This window comes from Leptonotus elevatus, chromosome 2 (genome assembly GCF_054856555.1).
Source record: "Leptonotus elevatus isolate MCC_2025b chromosome 2, RoL_Lele_1.0, whole genome shotgun sequence".
Classification (NCBI taxonomy): Eukaryota; Metazoa; Chordata; class Actinopteri; order Syngnathiformes; family Syngnathidae; genus Leptonotus; species Leptonotus elevatus.
The window spans coordinates 27624484-27649478 of record NC_141240.1 but is presented as its reverse complement, the minus strand read 5'-3'; the positions used below and the strand labels follow the sequence as shown (position 1 = coordinate 27649478).

The following is a 24995-nucleotide window of genomic DNA, read 5'->3' as shown; positions in this document are numbered from 1 at the left end:
CATCATTAAGGGAATAACGCACTAATCCGAGGCATGAAATTACAATCTCCCATTTCCTTTTCCTGTCTGACAACAGACAACTCTGTGAAGGGATTTCCGTGCTGATGTTCTTTATCTCCCGCGAGACAATTGCTGTATGAATTGAGGAGATCAAGACACATTTTGGCTGCATTACTAAGAAGCTTAGCACGTACAGAAAAGACAATAAGTAGGTTTGCTGTAGCAGGTTCCCGGGTGACGTCAGTTACCGCCACTGGTACCATGAAGTTTCACTTCTGACACTTTTGGCTTGCTTATCGTTTGACATTAGCGCTTCTTTTGGTCTCCCGGTGCTCTTTATCGTCTCATCGGCAGCAACATTGCAGCCGCCTCTGACTTGCTTGAGTGCCGTTTGGGGAGAAAATCAACATATTTTTCAGCCAACGCTTCATTTAATGAGAGCTCATTGGCACGCAATGATTGTTCATCATGAAGGGGAAGTTTGTGGAGCCCAGTGGCGTGTCGGAACGTTTGTCTGCCACCACTCATTTCAGAAGCCTTAAACTGTTTGGATCATAATGATGTAATGACTAAAAGACCCAAGCTGCCAAATTGGCTCACTGACATACTGTTAAAAAAGTGCAATGTTATTGGAAAACAACACATAATGCAAATCATTTTTATTGGATTCATTGATTTATTGTTTGTGTGTGTGGTTAGCATGTTTGCCTGACAGTTCTGAGGTTTGCGGTTTGAATGTGGTTTTGAATTTGAGCTCCGGCCTTCCTGTGTATGCTCTCTTTGTGCTTGTGTGAATTTTCTAGTCCGTCTTCCTCGTACATTCCAAAAACAAGCATGAAAGGTTCATTGAAGACTCATTGAAGGGAGAATAACACCAGTTGTTTGGGGATGCTTTCAAAAATATATTAAATATGGTGACAATCATAACAATGGAACATTCAATGAACTGATTTCTACAATAATTCAGAGTTTTCGATGCACGAACGTTGTCATATTTTTATATATATTATATATCATATTACACTATGTGCACCACAATTTAGACCTGGTTTCACCTGTCTAGTCTTCTGTCAACAAATTGTATGTAATAGAAAACGCCCGTGGTTCACTGTAACGCCTAGTGAGGTGCATTGTGGTCTGTAAAATTCCCAAACACGGTAATCTAGATTTGCCCAACACACAAATTAAGATTTGCCAGTTTTTATAGTATGTGCACGGGGGCCAAAATAGGGCCCTCAATATGTATTTTCCACAAAAAACAGGGGGTGAATGGGGATTTAAAAATGTAAGTTTTATTTAAAAATACTGAAGGAATAAAATGGGGCCGGGGAATCAGAAAACGTGAATTTGTGATTGCCGAACTCTGAGTATGTGGGCTTCCATTTTACAGCTGAAATAGGCAAATTATAAAGTTAATGCGACCCTTGTGAGGAATATGTGGTTAAGAAAATGGATGGATGGATGCTTAGGTCGACCAGTTGTGCCAGGAGTATCAGCAATGTGTCTCCCTCACAGCCAGGTGATCTCATGCATCTACTCATCCTGTACATTTGAATTTCCTGCCTTTTTTCATCATGATTGTTTCCTCGTGAAATGAGTCAGACTCATTGTCAGGAATTGCCTTCTCTGGCACACTTCAGGGAGAACGTGAGGAATGATTGTACAAAAGCAATGTGAAACCTGTTGATTTGCATGATAATCCCCATGGCTGCCAAAATTGGCCGTCTTCTTCTTTGGTCTCTCCTTTCTTATTTTTTTCTGAGTTAGTGTTGGCAAACCAACACATTTGCCCATTTAGCCGTACATGTAGGCAACTGGTCCAGTGTCTGCTTCATGTTTCACCCAAAATCAGCTTGGAAAGGTTCCAGCTCACCTGTGGCCCTATTGCGGATTATGGGGGGAAAAAAGTACAGGAAATGAATAGATTGATCATTTTTGTATGTCATGGCATTAATCTTGCTCAGCAGACATACTGATAATAATTCTGGTGTCTACAAATTCAAATTGTTGTCAATACAATTCTAGTTAGAGGACAGAGCTTATTTGGTCATATAACAAAATACGTTTATCAAATGATTGCAATATATATATATTTATATTCATTGTGAGTAGTTCAGCATGGTGACATCTCTAGAATGGAAAATCATGCAATTTGGAGTTGAACCCAAACAAAGTTATTGCCAGCAATGGACTTCTTTTCACACTTACGACACAGCTCAGAATGACATAGAAACAGTTGATGGTGTATAATTATTAATTATGTAGTTAAAGTAAGCAAGTGCAAAGCTGCTGTAGATGAAGGTGAATGAAGACTGTAATTGGTAAATCATATTCAAAATGGATTTGCATAACACAGAAATACAGTCCTTGACAGTTTGGAGTACATTGTCGAAAAATTGTCATCAAAAAGTGGCAAGCAACATTGAAGAAAAAAAAATCTACATTGATATCGGACCACTACTACTACACACTAAATATTGTATTGAGTAATGTAACCTGCAAGTTGTTCCATTAATTTAAAGGGATACAAATACACCCTTTCTGTTGTACTACATATTGAAAGTTTATTAACACATTTCTATAAACACAGGTCCTAAGGGCTGCTGTTCAAGCTGCTTTGAATGTGTAGGAGTTCCATCCCATCTATCCCAGAAGCCATTTATTAACATCCTCATAAAGTGCAAGGATAACTAACAAAAAAAAAACAGCAGTGATGAGACCCCGCCCGCCCACGTCTTGCTCTCGCTGCCTGTGCTTCACCATCCTCTTTGTTTGAGTTTGTACACACTCAGTGTGCAAAGTAGGTCCCATTGGAGGTAAAATCAGCCGGCTGCTGAGCAAGCTTTCACATAAGTCTTACGGCCGTTTACCCCCTGGGACTTTTTATGCGACTCCCCCTACACCCTTTAATGGCTTGTGTATGACATTGACTCTCATCCGCCTTTGCTTGCACCCTTTTCATGCTGCACATAGGGACTGAATGAACGGTGTAAATATGTGCCCCCACCAAGGTGATCCATTCATATGGATTGAACCAAAGTCTTTCTTTTGGTTGATAGCACGACTGCGTCTTTGTTGCACTCGCCGGCGACCTCGCTGAGTTTAGCAATTGAGTATTGGATTTGAAAAGAGTGAAAACAACGTTATCTGCTTCAAAGTGCCGCTCTTTTCTTTACGGGGAGTCAATTTTACAGTGGTAGAAATTACCATATAAATGTAAAGAAGAGTGATTCATTAGCCATATTCATGTCCTGACCTGGAATAAAAAAAAAGGTTATGGGTGACTAGAATTATGGGTAAGATACTGTTCAGAAATAATTGCAGTGGGCACCAAAATACAACTTAAAGCAGGCTTCACACATCGACACAATCAGTACAAATTTGTGCAGTTTTCCCAACCTTGCAATCAAAGTCAACAAAGGCCCAATTCTCATATGTCTCACAAAGATTATCCTCAGTAATTATCTTGTGGTGTGGGGTATGTTCATTTGTTTTTTCCTTCCCGGTATATCAGAAATGGAAATCGGGCTGACTATCATTAAAGACAAATATTTTCAATTGTTATGCTTGGCTGAGCTACGGACATTATGACTGTGCCGGAAAGTAATAAAATGAGAAAATTATCTTATATTTATGGACAGTAATCAATTAGATCAACTGATCTGAAGCTTGCAATGTTGCTAGATTCAAATAGTAGGAGCAACTGTTTGTGTTGCTTTTTGTATAGCAGGTCAGGAGACCCGAGGAAGGACCAAAGAACACTTGTAAGGGTTTTCTAATGGCACCTGCACTTTTCACTTTCTCTAGAGCCTTACTGAGCGCAATTTTAATAATTTAGAGCAAAAATTGCTGCGTTGCTAACTAAATCACAATGAATGAACCAAAGCTATATACAGAATGTCTTAAAATGTTTTACGTACACAGATGTGTCATAAACAGGTGTGTTTGTGAATCGAGGTTCCACTCTATTTAATAACAATTTTCCATCCAGATAACAATAGTTAAAACATAAAACCGTTCCAAAAGAGTCAAACTGTTGCCATGACAAAACCTTTATTAATTTGCATTGTACTGACATTTTGTATAACATTATCATAATTATCAGCAGACAAAGAATGCCTTGATGAGCTTCAGAGGAAGTCCCAAATCTTGGAATCAAACCTGGCATGAATGCGTCCTCATCATGCCATCAAGTGCTTGTTAATTCTCTGATTATTCCAAACACATTCATCACCTTTCATTTGTGGCATCCTCACTGCTGGGAATGCAAATTCAGAGCTTGTTGAATGATGCAGGGCAGCCCAACCTACCCCCGTTTCGCCCCCTCGCACCTCCTCCGGCTCCTCTCCCTTGTTGGATCGCTACGCCTAATCGTACTTGATTTTGGGATTTGCCGCCATTGTCTCTCTACTTGTTAGCCCCCTCGCACTGCTGCTTATGATTGAGTGCGCTGATAAACGTGTGATGAGGCTGCGCCACGTGCCACGTGCCTCTGATACGCAAACATTTATGGATGACGGGATTTTGTTCTACACAGTCTTTTAATATCATCAGCGGATGAAAACACTACACCTGTACAAATCAGCAGCCCAGAAATGTGACACATCATATTATTTACTTTTACAGCTCAGTATCAACACACAGGCATCAAATATTGATACCGGAGTTGCCGGGTGTCCAGTTAAACGATATGGTCCTTTAATTTTCCTTCATGTCATAATGCAAACACAAATGGACAACTTTTTACAGTATGTCTTTATTATGTATTGAGTAGGCAGCACGGTGGGCGACTGTTAGCACATCAGCCTCACAGTTGCTCCGACCTTCTTGTGTAGAGTTTATCCCATCTCTCACCCAAAGTTAGCTGAGATAGACTCCTACACAACCATAACATTAGTGAGGAGAAGCGGTATGGAAAATAGATGGATGGATGTACTGGGCAAATCCACTTAAAATATTGTAAAATGCATTGAGTTGAGTTGAATTGAAGTGTGATATCATGTTAAATATAGTTTCGAATGCTTGCTCTTATATTCAGAAAAGGTTTTCTGTCTTTCTTTCAATATCTTGTCAGTTCATGTGTGAGAAGTGTGGACCTAAAACTGTCTGTTGGGATTTGGTACCATAGAAATAAATTGGAATTGAGTTAATTTATATTGAATTACACAATTATCAGTGCATTATGGTATGATAAGCATCTTTGTGCATATTATATTTATCGTACCCTAATAATGATTTTCCAAATGAGTTGTTGTAATAATTGAAATGTTGTGATGAGTCACAGTGACGTGAATGAGATTTGTGACTGATGTGTCATTGTCATTGTGTCACAGTGTGTATGGCGTCTGCTGGGTGAGTCAGATCAGACAAATTTATCTTGCTTTAACTTGCATCGACTTTCATGTGGTGTCCAAGCAACTTCTTTGGAATGCGCACCGTAACCATTTCCTCCCTTTGTCTTTTTAATCCGCTCGGCCCAACTGCTGCTTTAACCTAGGATGAACCTTGACCTTCTCAAATTGTGAGTCATACAGGCTAATTAACAATCTCTTTCCTCTCTTTTTCCCCAGAAAGATGTGAAGAGGCTTGTGACTCTTGGACCGACAAGTTAGCCTTCAACAACCAAAACAAGAAGGTCTCCATCAGTCTTCCTTTCTTCATCCATTCGCTTTTCATCCTTTTCTAAGAGGCCTGGTAAACATGAGGGTTTTGCACAGGACTTCATCGCCTGAGGCCAGAATGGGATTATTAGCTCCTTTGCTAGCCTTCTGGGTCCTAGCGCTCCGTGCTCAGTGCAGCGGGCAGACATTCACTAGCTTCCACCCGGAACGTCGCGACTGGTTCTTCAACCACCTGACCGTGCACCGAACCACAGGAGCCGTGTACATCGGTGCCATCAACCGCGTGTACAAGCTCTCGGGCAATCTGACCCTGCTGGTGTCCCATGACACGGGCCCAGAGGATGACAACAAGGCCTGTTACCCGCCCCTGATAGTGCAGCCCTGCACGGAGCCTCTGGTCTCGACCAACAACGTCAACAAGCTTCTCCTCATCGACTACTCGCAGAACCGCCTGCTGGCGTGCGGCAGCCTCTATCAGGGCGTCTGCAAACTCCTCCGACTGGACGACCTTTTTATCTTAGTAGAGCCCTCCCATAAGAAAGAGCACTACCTCTCCAGCGTCAATCAGACCGGTACCATGTATGGGGTCATCGTACCCTCACAGGGCCAGGATGGCACCCTTTTTATCGGTACTGCAGTTGATGGAAAACAGGACTATTTCCCTACCATTTCCAGCCGGAAGCTTCCCCGCGACCCTGAATCTTCTGCAATGCTTGACTACGAATTGCACACCGACTTTGTGTCATCGTTAATCAAGATACCATCAGACACGCTAGCCCTGGTGTCCCACTTCGACATCTACTACATTTATGGTTTTGCTAGTGGCAGCTTTGTGTACTTTTTGACCGTTCAGCCTGAGACGCCAGAAAACGGCATGTCATCAAGCAGCTCCGCCAGCGACCTCTTCTACACTTCCCGCATCGTTCGCCTCTGCAAGGACGACCGCAAGTTTCACTCATACGTTTCCCTCCCCATCGGCTGCGTGAAGAACGGCGTAGAGTACCGGCTCCTGCAGGCCGCCTATCTCGGCAAGCCGGGCAGCGTCCTTGCCGCGTCGCTTCACATCGGAGCTCAAGACGACGTGCTTTTCGCCATCTTTTCCAAAGGCCAGAAGCAATTTCACCGTCCACCCGATGACTCTGCGCTCTGCGCCTTCACTATCCGCGACATCAACACACGCATCAAAGAGCGCCTGCAGTCCTGCTACCAGGGTGAGGGACACCTCGAGCTCAACTGGCTACTTGGAAAGGATGTGCAGTGCACCAAAGCGGTGAGTTACAATTGTTAGACATTAGATTACCAGGTCTTTGCAAGCACACTGTCACATGTGTCTGTTCTAGTATTTACAACAACAAAAATCACGGTTAAGATCAGATCACGGATTTGAGTCACGAATCGAATAATTTTTCGGATCAGTAAAACAACCCAACAAAATAACAAGATACATAGGCCTTTGTCTTCATTTATCTTATCAAACATGGCACTTTAGGTTTTAGGAGAACAACTTGAAGTACAATATAAGGCTTGATAACTTTTTATTTTATACATGGACTGCGAATGAAGCAGACTTCAAAGTTCAATGTACGGCGCATCTTCTTTAAAACAGGGAGACTAAAAACAAGCTATTGTTCACATCATTGAAATAAAAAGAAAAGAAGGAAACCAAAGCCACAGCTGTTAAACTGCTTTAAAAGTAGCCAACTAGGCACTCGTTGCTAGCCGCTAACGCTGAAGACGTGTATCGTATAATACAATGACAGCGTAATTAACTAGTGGTTTAATAGCGTCCTTAGCAATCGAATGTGATTTTAAGATGGCGTTGTGCATATGTTGATTGCAAAAATGCAATAAAAAATGTTGAGAACAAAAGTCAAGCTAACCATCACGCCACCACGTGCTACAAAGGCCAACTTTATTGCAATGGCGTCAATGTATTATTTAGTATTTTTTTATTTTGAAGTTAGCTTTGGTGTTATGTTATAAAAAGTTGTTGTTGCAGCTTCCTTGACTTGTCTTTCTGACGCCACAGAAAAAAAAAATATATATATATAGCGTGAATATATTGTTTACAAAAAATAACACATTTGGCTGTTTAAAATATACTGTAATAAGAATGTTCACGTAATAAAAAAAAACAAGCAAACAAACAAACATACAAAATGTTCGTAAAATTGACCAATTGTCACAATATTCTTCTTTGGTTTCAAACCAGCAATTGTGTCTTTTGGGCTCAGGAAGCAATGTGATTGCTTTTGACGCCATTCTTTGTGAAAAGCCCAATTATTTTTTTGAAGGAAGTCTCTTGATTTTCCCTCATTCCCCAGGAGGATGCAATCATTGAGTCTTTAATTGCTAATAGATATTAAATAATATTTTAATGAGTTGTGTGCTCGGCATATCTATAGTACAGGGTTGTAATCTGTACTGTCGGTCCACATGTATCTTTAGGGTTGCATTGATGAAGTCCACTGTTGAGCTTTACTTTGTTGCTAATCCCTCCCTGTGGGCAAACAATTGACCTCTTTTGTGAAAATCAGTGACTTAATAAATTATCATAAGGGGGAATTGTTGTTTTTTATTGTCTCTGAGGTGTAAGAAGAGGTTAGAGGAAGGATGGTGTGGGGATTGAAGAAACCACAGTAACAGTAATGACAAATTAGTGCCTATTTTCCCCTCCAGTTTCCAGCAGAATCTCAAATCATCCCAGCATGTGCTGAAGGGTGCCAGGCGTCACCTGCCATGCTGCACCGCCCACTACATTCTGCCTGCTGTAGCATCGTGGGGCTCTGATGTCACATGACACCAGGAAGCACAATATTCGTGAACAGAAACTAACACCGTCCTTAAAACCGTGTTCTTACCCATAAATCCTCCCATATTATGGATTATGCAGATGGGTGTCAATGGATGAGGAAGTCTCGAGGCTTATACAAATTACGTTTAACAAGAGGATGTGAGCCCCGCTAACAATGTCTACATGCTGTTAAATCCCTGATGTAACAGTGCTGCACCATTGAAGTCTGCCATGGAGATGATATCACATGGCATCATTGATATCAAGTGACAAAAGTGGTTTGTTTATGTAGTTGTAAACACCATTTAATACACATACAGTGTGTATCTAAAATATAGATTCATTTTATTTATTTATGTATTTATTAACAATGATTAAAAATAAATATATAAATGAAACTAGCACAGTAGTCACTCTGTTCTGTTGCGTGATAAAATATACTACATCGTTTATTAGTCCAAATTTATTGTTTACAGGTTAGTTGAAATAATATCTGTCAGGTAAATACAAACTATATGCCGTTGTAGTCAAAACAATTTTCTTGTATAATTTTCAATAAATGGCTCAAGAGCGCCCCCTACAAATTTGCACACAAAAAAAAGATGAATACTCATGAAACTTAGCACGAACACACAAAGACACACACAGACAACTTCGCAAAAACATTTATAGTTTTGAGGGTTATTGTCCTATGTGTCAGTACCCCCAACATAATGGTACCCCAGAGTGAAAATACCCCAACATCACCAGACTTGCGAAGGCCCCTTTAATCTGCTTGTAGCTCTCTTTTTTAATGAGGTTTTTTTTCATTGCAATGTTTGGTGAAATACACATTCTTAACAGAGCATGCAAAAGAAGAGTTGTATGTCAAAAAGACAAAATTGTCATTAAGTGGAGCTGTGAAGCTGTCTTTGAACAGTGACAATAGGCTAATAATGCTTGTTTGAAATTAACTGTAGCAGTACATGGTGGGAGAATACCTATGTTCACAATCCACACATGAACATTGCACAAAAACTAAAAACATTTTAACTAACACTTTCATTGTCATTTAAAGTATGCCAGTCAAGAACACAAAGCATCAAAATAAATACTTAACAATGTATTTTTAACTTTGCAAACCTTGTTTGGTCTCTCCCTAATTTCCACATGCAGTCAATAGCATCTTTCCTCAGCTTCATTGCTAACAGTCGGCAGGCAGCAGGTTCCTTAATTATCCCCCCAGCTCTCATTCCCTTTCTGCAGATCCTTCAGCCCGCGAGGCTGAGACTGGGAAATGAAGCTGAGGCTGAGCTGAGGGATTCACACACAGCGGCCAATCAAAGATTTATCACCCGGCCGTCCAGCTTTGTGCCATCTGGAGAGTCACTGCATCTCCATAGTCTGGTCTTGCGGAGAAGAGACTGCTCTGTGGAATTGTCTTATCAGGACAGTTTGACGCCTATCAACTATCATACACCACAGCTACCAATTAGGCACAAGTCAGAGCAAAGGGATGCTCAGATTGATAACGATGCAGGGAGAGAAATTTCCGAGCGTCGATATCCTGTCACATCTCGCACAAACTTAATTCCAATTCCAGTCCAAATGAAAGACTTTTTAATGAGATTACTTGAATGTGAGGGAGGACGGGGATAGCAACCATGGTCTCTGCTTGGATTAAATGTTACACTACTCTTTGATGAAGAGTTACGTGCTATTTTTAGCCCTGCAGCTCCACTAAAGATAATGGCTGTAGTTTTTTTTTGCTATGTTGCCTGAGTAAGATTTGTGATAAAGCAGGGGAGGGGGAAGGCTAAACCGCATGGGGTCCATCGGGATTTGTCTCCACACTGCCAAGTGTGCTAAAGCATGCATCATCCAAACAATCCCGATATAATCGCAACCAAATGGTCTGGAGCCCTGAAAAACATAAAGGGGAGTTGCTGTTTCAGACAGTTTTAGCTTGTTGCTATTGGTTACGTATGTTTTTTTGTTGCCGAACAGCTGCAAGATTTCTAATCACATTCATTTGCTGTGAGCACAATTTAAATGAACTTTAAATATTTACACTGAGAGCTTCAAGATTTATAATCAAGAACACTGGTGCGGAACGTCCTTGTAGGGATAGTCACTAATGTGACAAACGGAAAAACAAGGAAATTAATTCAAATGGTGGGCGTGTCCGTCAATGCATAGGCAATTATTCCCCTCCAGCTATATAGCTTTTACTCCAAAAATCCCCTCTCATTTTCCTTCACAAACCTTGCCGACAGAGGACACATATGGAGGGATGAAGGAAAGACAGAATGAGCATTTAATGCTTTGCAGAGAGAAGTAAACGTACTCAGAGAGAGTTTAGCGATGACAAAACACAATGTGTCTCCCCCATCTGAAAGCTAAAGCTAGACGGCTGAACTGAACTGTACTCATATGACCTACTCCCGGGCTTCCCCAGGCACAATGGACACAACTCAAAATCAATACAGTTCTTGCTTTGATAGTGAAAACTAGAATGACATTCAGTAGAGAAGTCGTTCTCAAACCCTGGTCCTCGAGTACCCCTATCCAGCCTGTTTTCCATGTCTCCCGTAAGCAACACATGTGTTTCAAACGATCGGCTAATCAGCAAGCTCTGCATGAAGCCTGATAACGATCGTCAGGTGTGTTGGCTGGGGAGACATGGAAAACAAGCTAGGGGTACTCGAGGACTGAGGGGCTGAGAAACAGTGCAGTAGAGCACAGCCCTATACAAGAATTAAAAAATTATATATAAAATCCAGATCCGCCAGCTACATGCTGGTTCTTGGATTAAGAAAACATTAGAAATAGAAGGACAATTAGTGATTCAAACCACAAAACAGTATTTTTTTTCTCTAAACTGAGCCTATTTAACCCCACTCAAAATAGAGTAAAATGTACCTTTGGAAGAGAGTACAAAAATTAAGTCACTCAAGGGTTGAGGAACAAACCCACAATGTAGCTCCTGCTGTGTGATAGCATATTGCTGGTGTCAGATGGAATATTCATAATTCCAAGACCAAAAATTATGCTACGATTTGTATAAACAAACTGTAGGAGTGGCATAGCTCAGGTGGTAGAGTGGCAGTCTGCCATGGTGACGATCGTTAGATCGTTTCTCAACCCTTGAGTGACTTTTTAATTTTTTAATTTTACTCTCTTCTAGGTGTAAATTTCACTCTATTTAGAGTGACCCCGTTTAGAGTAAAACTTACGCTACAGAATTTGCTGTGTAGTTCCTTGGTTCATGCGACCACCACCCACGGTAAGCTTGGGTGCAAGTCGGTTGTGTTCACTTCCACAACGGCACAAATGCAATTTCTAACGGGATGTACTGACAAAATACCAAAAGAAAGAAAACTGTACCCATACGCACAGTTAGACCGTGCTTTTCGGTGGGTACGAAAATAAGGCCCCTATATAAGATTATTCATAATACTTCTTGATTTACCTTTCCGTCACAAGGTACTTGAAACATCTCATCGTTATCAAATAGCATCTGTTTTCCAATCCGAGGCGCTTTTGTAGGCTGAGGTAATGAGCCGCAGTGAGGGCAAGGTGGCGTTCAGTCAGGCGGAGACCAAACACGTCTGCCAAAGGGGAGAGAAAGTCAAACTTTTGTCCATCCAAAGAGTCACTCACTCTGTTGCACGCCATTGCCTGCACTTCTCCCCCCCAAAGCTCACCTTCATTGCCCCTCAATTCTCTGACACTGTAACCACAAGTCTGCCTCCTCTGCCACCTTCATCCTCCCTCCTCACTGAGCTGTCGTCTGTTATATGCCTCGTCTGCTTCTCGGGCTGTCTCACTCAGAAGTATTTTTGTCTTGTTTCCCTGCGGTGTGTTACATGTCAAAGGGGACCACGTTTGATCTCACTTGTCTTCTGATTCTCTCAATCTGTAGCCGGTGCCCATCGACGACTCTTTCTGTGGTCTGGACATAAACCAACCTCTCGGTGGCTCCCAGCTGGTGTCCGGACACACCCTCTACACTGAGACCCGTGACCGCATGACCTCAGTAATCTCCTACGTCTACAATGGCTACTGTGTGGCCTTTGTGGGGACAAAGAGCGGGCGCCTGAAGAAGGTGAGTGCATCTTTTTCTCTTGCACAGGGAGTGTTTGATGCAAATGACTACAATGGATAGTGGACACTAGCTGAATGCTGTTTCCAACCAAAACCATGGCAGACTTAATTTGGTCTGTGGAAACATAACTGTTGTAAAATGCTCCGACTCTGCACATATGGGTCATGGTTACCTTTTTCCTTTTTAATGCTGGATGTCAGTACACCAGCTAGGTGTAATGATGATGACAGGTTCATTGTACTTGTCATTTCCAGTTGCTAGTTAAGTGAGCTCCGGTGTCGTCGTGTTGAATAAACCACAATGGACCATTAATTTTAATAGGCACCTTTACGCCTGCGGCCCATTGAGAGTTGGCCCGTACCCTTCGCCCTCCTTCCCCCCCTCTGGTCTTGGATGGGGGACGTCAGTGAGCGTAAATGGCTGCAGGCCATTCTATAATGAGCAAGTTCTCACCCAGGACATAGAGAACACAACATTACACAGGACCTCTCTCTTGAATGGTGCAATAGTGAGGAATGATGTGTAATCATATTAGGAGAGTCATCTTTATTGAAGTCTATAGTATAAGTTTTTGATCAATTGATGTGGTTGCTCACACACATTTACAAAAAGTGTGTAAGGTGCTCGGTTGACACAACATTTAAAAAAGAAAAGAAAATGTGAATATGTATGCTGTCGCTTTCTTTCTATACATTCACCCCCGGGGTGAGTTGATGTATGATACTTGCTTTTTTATTGACAGTAGCAGTGGATGCCAGCAATGAAACAAACAGCTGCAATGAAAACTAGAGGTTTCTAGACACCTGTTTCAGAAAGTTCTTCCAAACCTGCTGCTGCACAAATAGCCGTGGCACGAGTTATTTTGGTCTCTGCCTATTCATAATTTAATCAATACATCAGGCTGTGAAGAAGAGAATATTCACTGAATGCATTCCGCTGTTTGTGCTGCTAAATTATTGACATTCCTTTTTCGTACTTGGTTAAATGAGATGAGACACAAAAGTGGCGTTTTCTTCCATTGTCTGACTTGCCCGAGTCCTCCCGAGGCTGACAGCTCCGATATGCTGCCGCTGGCTTGAGAATCCATGCAAAGTAGCTTCGCCTGCTGCTGTGTACTGAAGCTGGCTGCTCTCAGGGGCGTGACTGTAACCACAGTAACACCAACACCGGGAGGAATTAACCATGATGGGAGAAGGCCACCTACAATGGAAGTGTTTTTACACGGTCCACTAGTCAGAGCAGGAAATGATTGCTGAGCTTTTCCACCTCCAAATGGCTTTAGCACACAGGCCTGATCATTTAATTTACAATGGTTTATTTAAATATTCAGTCGGACATCTGAGGTCAAACACAAACTGTTACAATGACTCTGCTTCAAATTGTTCGGGTTTTGAAGAATTTTTACCATAGGAAAGATTGACAGAAATTTTTTTCTATGGAAATTGTTCTTGATTTCCAAGTTGTTTGACCTTAGTAGGATTTTCTATGACATCAATCCTGAATACTGAGTACAGCCACTAGGGGGCATATATTCATCCATGTATCTATTTAATTGGCAATTGCTAAAATACACTGTGATGTATACAGGGCTGGACCTCTCCATCTGGCATTCAGGGCAGATGCCCGGTGGACCGGCGTACGTTGGGGCCAATTGTGATGCTATTTAATTCTGATTTGCATCCATTTTACTCCAAGAGACCAGCCTCTAATTTAAAGGGAGCAGCCCTTCTACCCATCTATAATATAGACAGAAAACTGAAACAATCAACATCAGTGGTAGAGCTACGTGGTAGCCAGGAGTCATGTGGGCCAAAAGACAAAATGCCAGGGCCAATTTTTCTCTTATATGCACTTAATATACAAAATTTATAAGCAATTGAGGATAAGCGGTTGGGAAAATGGATGGATGGATTGATGGATGAATGGGATGCATAGTTGTCTATGACCATGCGTTTCAAAATACTTGTTCTTTTATCTCCAAAGAGTCCCAAGAGCAAGTTAACAAGATTTAAGAAAGTCACATATAATTAGCTTTTTATGTTGTGTGTTGAATGAATCTAGCTTGGACGACAGCCGAATGTGGTGCAGACATTTCTATGCAAATACGTCATTGGACAAGCTCTAATCACAATTTGCATGCGAGTGCACGCTGCAAAGGCAACATTGCCCTGAAGTGCATGAAACAGTGACCAAATTTAGTTGTGAAAAACTAATACTATCTCTGCAGCAGGTTGTGAATAATAAAGCATTCTTTGTGTTTCCGAGTCTCTAAAACATGGATGTGTTTTTATCGCGGGTGTTACCTATCCACTTCCTTAGGTCTCCTAGAGGGGCAGAATCCCTGCACAGGGCTGATAAGCTCCCACTGAGCGTGCTCGGACGCTGCCAGCTTCCTTCACAAGCCACAGCTGTAGGGTGACAACATTTCAATGTTGTGCCGGTGATCTTCACTTCTTTCCCCTGCGCCTCTTTTATTGGAGGATCAAGATAGGCAACATGGGGAAAGGTAGGGAGTGAGCAGCCACAAGTCGTCAGAGAGAGATATAGGAGCAAAAGGAAGGAGAGACGTTGTGTATATGTATGTGTGTTTGGGGAGAGGGTTTACAGGGGAAACAGCATCGAAATGCAAATTCAGTGCTGCTACCAAAGCAAGCAAGGCTGCACTGCTGCCTGTAATTGGATTGGCTCCTATCCCAAAGTACCTTCACTCCCCTGGCCCTACACCCCTCACTTACCCATTCAATCCTCAACCTCATCCCAGCAGACTGGCTGCAGCATACACTGTAACTGCTCCCAGGGCTGCGCAGGAGCTTTGCGAAGGCAGGGGGGTGTTGTGCAAGCTTCCTGGCAGGCTTGTGCAGGGGATTGTTTAAGGTTAAGGGGTTAAGAGTGAGCAGTCACTAAGGAGGCGAGGTGAGGAAAGTGGGTCGGTTACCATTAAGAATTGAACTGACACCAGCATAAGTATCTGGAATTTAGTACAGTTCTTTTTTTCCTTTCCTTTTTTTTTTATTGGATTCTGTCTCACTGTGAAAACAAAGTCGGTTAAGTCAGTTAAGGCGAAAGAAGACGTCTTCATCAAAACTATCGACGTAGTTAAAATTAAGGATGTACCAAAATGAAATGAGAAATGCTTGGCCGAAAACCGAAGCGGCGAAAAAAAATGATGCCAATTTTTTAAATTATCATTGCATTTATTATAATGAATTAAAATTGTAATATTATTATAATATATTTAGGCCTATTTAGCACAGGCATTTTAATAAAGCACAATATACTGTAAATTGAAATGCGTCCACACCACAGACATCAGAGACGTGTTGGCGAATGGTACATTAAACACCAAACGCGGGGTGAGCAACCGAGCATTTTCTGGCGGTGCAATTGCACTTTATAGTCAATGTACAGTAGTTCGCACCGTCGGGCACGGGTGCGTGCGGTGCGGATGAGGCATTTGTATATATTATTCTATTGCCCATTTTTACTCTCTTGGTAGAAAGACTCCTTATCACAAAAATTCCTTCAATTTCTGAATATTTGGTGCCCATTGAGCTTACTGCTTCTACTAGGTAGATAGGCATGATAAATCATCAGATATTAAACAACATTTTAACTAAATTAAATATGAATGTTATTGATCTAATGTTTGTATTAACAAGACAATGTCTCAAAGAAAAACCTTTAGTAATGCTACAAGCATACATAATTTAGAAACAATGAACATGGGTATGCGTTTCTGACTAACCCGTCCAATATTTTAAATATATTTTTCAGTTGGCATGATTCCCAGTCAAAATTTTGTTGGAGTTGTTCATGCATACCATCTAATGTAACTCACAGGAATGGTTGACTCACCAATTCGCCGTCTGGTCATCTTCATCTGTTGGCTTGGCATATGTACAGCATGGCTTTGAGGCGTTTTAAGTATTTTTGTGTTGATGAGGATATTTCCTGAAACGACTCCGTCCTGACAGATAACTTAACAAAAACAGGAGGAAAAAATGTTCCTTCATGGGCAGGGTCTCAATTGGGTGAAGGAAACAGGACGTTTGGCCAATTTGTCCCAAAAACAAACACAATTCTTTGTAAGCGTTACAATAGCATAACAGAAGAGTCAATTGAGAGGTTCCCCCGTGTGGCAAAGTTCGAGTATTGATATGTCTTCAAATTGTAACATGATGACATTCTCATATTTCTCACCAAACACCAGTAGGCCTGATTTATTTTAAAAATAAACTTGGCTTGCGTATTCAAATCTCAAGAGGTTTGGCTCAGAACCTCAAGAAATGTGATGATTTTGCCAATCACTTATGCCCAACCCGAGCCTCCATGCTGTGATGATGCATGTGGGAGTAAATTTATTTTCAACCCAGAGTAACATCAGTCTAGTAGGTAGGCTGTTGACTTGTGCACGGTGCTGATTGATTGTGGAGGCCAGAAGGTGTTCACCTCAGCAGAAAGTAGCAAGGCAAAAATCAATACTATGGGCAATGGCACTCTTTTTTTGTTCTTGTTGTTGTTTCATGTACAGCAAAACAAGCCACAATCACGACCAAACAGGACATTGACATGATGCTACATAAGCAAGGCTTAATGTTCTATTTAAATTCACAACTAGTACTGATGCATCATAGTCACCCGGAGACAACTGAGAGGAATCTCCGCAGGTCAAATTACCGAATAGCAATCCACTGTGCGGTTTACTCCAGTAACACATCAGCCAAGAATTGCATCATGCAAATTGGAGTCGAGCTTGCGTGCGGTGCGCAAAGCAGACATATCCCACGCTGGGGCCGACACTGGCGGGGAGTAACGACAACATTAAGGAGGAGACGAGCTGCTGGGAGCTCTTCCTTTGATATGGATGGAGACGGGGGCCATGGCTGCACATGTGAAATTGGATGTTAAAAGACATGCCGGCGATAGATGAATGGAGGCGTTAAAGGGAACCACGGCAGAGGCAGTTTTCGGATTCCCTCTGCTCGACAACCACAAATAACATCATCCATCCTGTTTGTCCCTCACGTAGACAGTGTGGGTTAAGCGCTATTCAACCCGGGAGCATATTGGGTTCAAGATTTAGCGGGATTTGATGCAGTAATGCTTCTGGCAGAAATCTTTTTAGATATAAAATCACTTGTCTGAGTCAAGGAGCTATCGTACAAGAGCTACTATAGTAAACAACAGCAGTGTCGGTGTTGTAGGTTCCATGGCACCATGGTAGTACTTGGGAACGATGTCTTTTATAGATCACAGGTAGTCCTTAATTTACGAACACAATCGATTCTGAAATGCTGTAAGTAAATTGAATTGTTTGGAAGTTGAATCCCATTAAAAATAATTTTAGAATTAAAATGTATTAAATTTAAAAAAAAAGAATAAAAAAATGAAATAAATTAAATACTATTTAATTATATATGATATATACTGTACAGACATACTGCCGACAAATAAATGAATAAAAATTAATTTTAATGATTTTTTTCCTACAGTACAGTATACCGTAATAAAAAGAACATACACTTATATAGATGATGGAGGAGAACTAAGAGGTGGATGGAGGAGTTATTGAGTGGCGAGTCCAGGTTAAACTGCTGAGGAGGAAGGCATTATGAAATGCAACAACAGCCATCTTTTGATCAATGTTCAACATTTTGATAAAGGCAGCCTTCATTTTAATGGCGATTGCCTGGCATTTCTGGCCTTGCGCTTTTTGCCGTCAACACCACTATCATTATCCTTTGCTTGATCAACTATACTAAATAACATTTTGCGTGGAAACGTGTGAATTAATTATCTAAGGCACAGTACACGTTGCAATCCTCCCAGAGAGTGGAAGAATGAACTTGGCGTGTGAGCGAACAAGAGAAATGAGATGAACATATGGAGCGGTGGGGTTGCCGTAGAAAGAAGAGCTACAGTATCGTAATGTATGATGTGGCGCGCACTAAAAAAGTATCAACTTGCAAGTGCAATACGGCATTTTATGGCATTTATAGACTTAAGTCAGCGGTTGTTTGCGTGTATGAAGAGACAGTCCTCCAATAAATACAACCACATAGGTCGTTTTGAAAAGGTGACAAATTACGACCAAGTGTTAGATATTTTAGTTTAGCGACCTCTATCGACCATGTTGAATAGCGCAAAAATCCAAAACTAAGACTTGAACCCTGTCCGTCTAGTCAGAAGACGACTGTTTATCTGACGAAGCTATTTGTCCAGTGATTGTTTAAGTGTTGACTACGTGTTTTCTTTGTGTTGACTACATGTTTTGTAACAGTCTACAACCCCACTATGCCTTTTCCTAATCTCAACCATTAGTCCGACGGCGAATTGACATACACGTCAACACTAAAAATTAACACTAAGATCGTTACTGGACTGTTAGCTCAATACGAAAGACGTTATTCGTTCGACCAGACGATCTGGGTTTGAGTCTCAGTTTTGGATTTTTGCGCTATTTAACATGGCTTATAGAGGTCGCTAAACTACAATATGTAACACTTGGTCTTATTTTTGGTGAATGGTAAAACGACCAATATGGTCATTATTGTTGGACAACTTGTTGGTATGAACGTTCGTAACTCAAGGACCACCTTAAAAAAAAAAAAATCAGGAATCTTACACATTCTAGCCCCAAAGCCAACATATTAGTTCTCAGTAAAGTTCTACACCGCTGGGGTAACATATTAAGTAGAGACAACAATTTACACTCACATTCACACTTGAGTGGGAACGGAACCGACCATTGCCTGCAATGAAGTCAGGTGAGCGAACCATGACACCATCAGTAACTCAGGCTACTATCACAATCATGAGATTTACAGTGGAACCTCAATTGGGAAATCAATAAACTTGTAAATTGAACCATCAATATAAAACCATACCAGTAATGACAAAAAGAAAAAAAATGTGATGCAATGGACTACAAAAGCGACATGTGTTTCTGTTCTGTTTGCTCAGAACACTATTGTACAATGAAAGAATATGATACAATGTGTTTCATAATACCAATTGAATCTGAACATATACATTAAATTCATTTGATAATATTTCCTATGGGAATTTGGCCCACACTAAACTACCTTTCTGATGTTCCAATGCGGCATTGAGAAGACAAGATAACTCTGCCTTGTAAATTCAAAGGTTTTCTCTCATCACACACTGCGCCGGGTGTTTATGTTTGCTGACAGTCACAAGTTGACTTGCGCTGAAAGACTTCTGGCTCTTTATCCGGGAAGCTTTCAGCCTTGACGAGCATCTTCAGGGCTAATTAATCCTTCCCATCACGCGCTGATGAGTCATTTGCAGCCTGTTTGGACTTGACGCCAGGCAGCTGAGCTGGACCACTTCAGAGGGTGGTTCAGGTGTTTAACTGGGCCCGTGTCCTGTCGGGCTGGTTGGCATCACAGCAAGTTGATGGCCAGCTCACTTGGCTGCCAACACAGGATGGAAGAGCGTAAATTAGCGTGGCGCTGCCGAGGGCCGCAGCTGATCACGGCGCTTAAAGGGCTGGCCGCTTGAAAGGCTCGTAAACGCACGCAGCTGCTCCCGCCGAGCGCTCGTGAACAAGTGGTCAACAACCCTTTCTCCCACCAATTTACACCCCTCCCCTACCGGCGAGACGACAACAGAAAGGGAAACGTGGAGTGAGGCTCGCGGCAACAGCTGAGGCCTGTAATAACAAATAAATGAAATCTCATCTCGTCGGCAAAGTGGTCCAAATGACTTTGAACAGCAGCTCCTTTCACCTTAATACTTCTAAGCATGCAGAAGGTACACAGAGGAGTAGCAATGGGCCTGATAAAGCGATTGGTTGTTTCTCAATCCGTAAGATATCAAGTGGAATTTGATTAAGGTAAAAATTTATGTCAGGCTTCTAAACTTAAAGGTTCAAGAGAAGCACAGGACGACAAAGTTGCTTGCAGGGCCATTATAAATGTCCCGAAAACATTGTTGTAAATGTTTGTAATACACTGAGTGCAAATGGAATGAGGTCACCCAGACGAGTGAAGTTAGCGTGCATACATTGTGAGCGTTTGTTTTTATCTGCTGGACTGTCACGAGACTGCTTTCAAATGTCGACATGCTCATACAGTATATTTATGTTGTGCAAACTGATGTGTGTATTTAAATGTGAAGATATTTAGCTCTGAACCTCAGACTGTTCTGGAGGGAAATAATAATAAGAATGAAATTAAAATAATTGTCCGCAGTCGTACCCACCCACAGGACAATACACATGGATATATATAGAGAGTTTTATTGCTCATCCCAATAAGTCAGCTCCATTTCTAAAGCAAAGTTGAGCAAAGCACTGAAGAATGTGAGACACTAAAACCATAAAACCACACAATAAAAATGAAGAAATTGAAAGATTTGTTTCAAAGAACAAAAAGCAGTAAGATGTGGCATAATATGGGGAATGTGTCTCAAGACTGGCCCTTTTTTTATCACTGGTCCTTAAACAGCACAATGAAACGAGGCTTTTTATTTTTTATTTGGGTGGGAAAGGGGGGTGGATACATAAATACTCATAATGCAAATACAAATATAAAAGATGTGTCATTTGAATACTGTGAAAAAAACATGACAGACTTTTTGTGAAGAAACAATTAGAATGTGAATTGCATTTTAAATGCTTCCATTGTAACCACAAGGTAAAACCATTGGCTACTCTATACAAACTTTTAAGGCTGTTTGATTGTATTCTCTCAGAGTGGATTTTTCAAGTTGTAGTCGTCCAGCACAAAACACATATTTACCTTTTATTATCAACCTTTCACAAATCAAAAGCCATTTGGCAGTCTTTATTTGTAGAAGGCAATTTAGTTGCAGCAAAATGCCAAATAAGAAATAGGAAATAATGTGTTTTGAGTTTGTGATAAGGATGCATAACACTTTATTATGCACTTAGCTGCCAATCATCAACTCAACACAAAACTTGCTTCAAACACAGCTTTCAACCCTTTAACACTCACCCTGAAGTAGATAATTTCCACTAAATCTACAAAATGAGGGAGAGCAATCAATTAGTGGATTTACATTATTAAAACCATATAACTGCTTTATAATGAAGAGCTTAGGTTGACAAATGTAACTAAACAACATAACAATGACTTATTTGTTTCTATGTAAAATTATTTGTTCGCATTGTAAATATCCTGCATTACAGCGGACTCCTGTATCCTCACCATTGTGACCCCAAATTTAAGATTCGAGCAAACTTCAGCTATGCCGCCACTGGAGTGAAAAAGATTCACAGTCGCTGATGCACTTTTTGACATTTATTGAACAGCTTAAACAGTCAAACACAAAAATCCAAAATGAGAACACTTGCAAGCAGCTACAGACCAGAAGCTCACACAGAGACTAATTAGCCTGAATGCTGATGTCACTCATGAAGCCACACCCACTTAAAGGCACATAGCTCAGGTTCACATCTGCTGTTGTGACTTCTGGCTTGTCCCAACAGTAATTACGCTTTCTAAAAACTGGTTATGTACTAATTTTCTGGAATCATTCATGGTTTGGACTGTCCAGTGATCTGGTTGACCACCTCCTTGACCTCCACTTGACCACTCTTCTTTTTGTCCCGCCTGGTTGTCAACCATCTCAATTCAGCAGACCTGGCTCGGGCTCGCCCAAACACTTGAGTGTTAAAAGGCAGGTTTATGTCTGAAGAGCCCCCACAGTTGTACTCAAGCTAGCCTTACATCTTCTTTGCTCTCCGTCTCAGCCTTTTATTTTCTCAGCAAGGCCTTAAATGTGTCCCACTCCAGCTGGCTCCGTTCATTCCCGATTCTCCATTTCGCTCCTCTCCTTCGCCCCGTCCTTTCCATATCTTCTTGCTCTTCTCCGTCTTCTCCGTCTCTGCTGCGACTATCACAGAGGCACATTCTACCCTGCAGTGATCTCATTAATCGCATTCAAACAGCTCTCTCCCGCCTCCGATCCGTCTCCCACTCCTTTCTCCTCCACTAATTGCTTGCTCTTTTCTCTGCCGGTGTCTCCAAGGAAGCGTTTTTCATTATCTAACAACAGGAGACTAATGCTCATACAGTGCCTACATTTTTACTCCACACAGATTCTATAATCGCAGGCTTCATTTAGCCCAAAGACGTACAGCAAACGTAGCCGACTCCCAAAGGACGCTAAGACAGAGTCATGTAAATCCACAACTATGTTCTGTGCAGTACAACTCATTCAATCCGTGCTTCCAATATATGAACCATGAATACGAGTTTAGGAATAATGTTCATTGCATTGCATTCTATGACTATGGGACTTCATGATCACTGCCTCGTACGATAAAGGACAATATATTTTTTTCATGATTAGAATTATTTTAAGTATTTCGTAAGCAATTTGAAGAGTTATCTATGTTTCAAAAAAAGGACATACAAGTTTATAAGAGACGCGTAATTTATTAATTTGTTTATGCATCTCAGAGGACTTTATACTTATGCTATGTTCAGACAGAACCGAAAATATCGCGACGCTACGCTGGTCTCGCGCGTGTTTGTTCACGGGGTTCTCAATGGAGTTTTTTTTGCTCAGCGCCGCGACGGAGGAAGAGGAGGGATTTCCGCTTCGGGAGGTTGTGCTAACTTTAGTGTAGCATTGCTAGCTTGCTTCACACTTCGACAATTAGATAAGCCAACCTCCACGCTTCTTCCTCCAAGTAATCTTCTTTTTGGCCCGGTCCCGGTACACGTAGTTTGCCGTGTTGTAGAGCTCCAGGTGTCTGAAAACCGCGACGATCAAGCTATCCTCCATTGCTATGCTACACGTTCTGCACACAACCGCTTCCTGTTTTTTGTCTGCTGTGTGGCGTATTTGGTGACATGGACTATCTCAACACTAATTGGCTGTCGCTGATGCAATGGCGCCAAAAGTTCAATTCAGCCAATGCCGGCGAAATGGGTGAAGTAGCAAAATAGTCGCCGAAAACGTCCCAAACGTGCCGCGTCCACCGACTACAATGCAATTGCGTCGTCCCCGACTGTTGGTCCGAATGTAGCATTACTGATGTGAACGCCGACACATGGACAATGCCATAACGCAACTAGACATCATTTCTGTTTCTTACTTTCTACCATGAATAAAAGACATTCATGTCACTCACCACACTAATAAGCAGTAAGTTTTGTTCTTGCTCCATCAGTGTGATTCTGTGCTAAGTCTCAGTTTCGCCATTTTTGTTTACCTCTGATTGTGTATTTCCGTTGAGTTGCGCACCAGATGCACAGACTTATATACATACATAATAGGGGTGTGCCTAAAAATGTATTCTCATAAGAATTGCATTTCTCATTTAGTACGATTCAGAATCAATTTTAAATGTCCCTAAATCGATTTAATTTAAATAATTTTATACTGTCTTGCCCTGGCTTGTGTGTGCCTGTATTGGGAGCGCTGTTTATGTTGTACTCAATTTGGCCACTTAGGGGCCGTGTGGTTCTGTGCGTTCTGATACACTGTTAAGTTGTAGCCACATTAAAGAGTAGAAGGAAAAAGTCATGATCAAGTTATGGCAATAAAAAATGTTGGGGGGGGGGGGGTTCAGTGTAGGAAGAGCATATGATTTTAGCAACAGGGCACCAACGTAGGTGGTGAATTATAAACACCTTCCCATTATTTATTTATTTTTAAATGCTTCATTTAACAAATTGAAATGATTCCCATTATTTATTTGAGAACGAGTGCAATTCAAATTTCATCATAGATCCTTTACAAAAACAACTACTATCTGTATTTTTTTATATATATATATATATATATATTAAAGTCCGCAAGCGAGCAACATCAGCAATATTCGCCGACTCACGATGGCGTCAGTTAGGAAAGCACATTTTAATGACTCCTTTACCCGATGACGTAATCCAACGAACGTTAAGGATAGGTAGCATAAAGGTTAGGAGAGTTCCAAAGACGCCCCAAGATTCCTTGCGAACAGAGCATGCGTGAGATACCGCGATCACGTTTATATGACCAAACATCCCAGTTACAAAATGCAGAAATTTTAGCCAAATAAGAGCACATTTGGGTTTTTGCACATGTTTATATAGCCTTTCAAAATCCTAATATGGGCAACATTTGGGTTTTGAAAAGGTTATTGATTGCATGTAACCACAGTTACTGTCTGTTTAGTTGGACTGTCTTTTATGTTAATTAGTTTTTATTTACATTGCTCTTTTAAATCAGATTACTGGTGGGATGGTCACCCAGTATTGAGCGCAGTCAGAAGTACATAGTTACAGTAAGTCGGGATAAGTCAAATTGGCAAATCAAAGTCAAGTTTTGCGTAATATCTTTACTCGTTCTTCTAGTGTAACATCAACATGAAGTACAGGAGGCCTATATTCAGTCAAGGCATTTTTGTATTCCGATGCGGCAAAATGCATACAAAATGAGGAAGTGCAGCGCTTGCTGCCTATTAATATTTTGTTTAGTCTGCAGCCAACGGAGTTAGCTAGGGGAGGACATTTGA

General features: G+C 41.3%; 1 protein-coding gene across 3 annotated transcripts in view; it reads left to right on the top strand.

The window, feature by feature from the left end:
* plxna2 (plexin A2) overlaps nt 1–24995 on the top strand; it is a 193708-nt gene that overhangs the window by 20507 nt on the left and 148206 nt on the right. For 2 of the 3 annotated variants that reach the window (XM_086067149.1, XM_086067150.1), the window contains exons 2-3: nt 5571–6891; nt 12320–12502. In XM_086067149.1, coding sequence (XP_085923275.1) covers nt 5701–6891; nt 12320–12502 — 1374 coding nt within the window. In that variant the 5' untranslated portion in view covers nt 5571–5700. The remainder of the gene's footprint in view (nt 1–5570; nt 6892–12319; nt 12503–24995) is intronic. The other variant, XM_086067152.1, reaches the window with a different exon arrangement.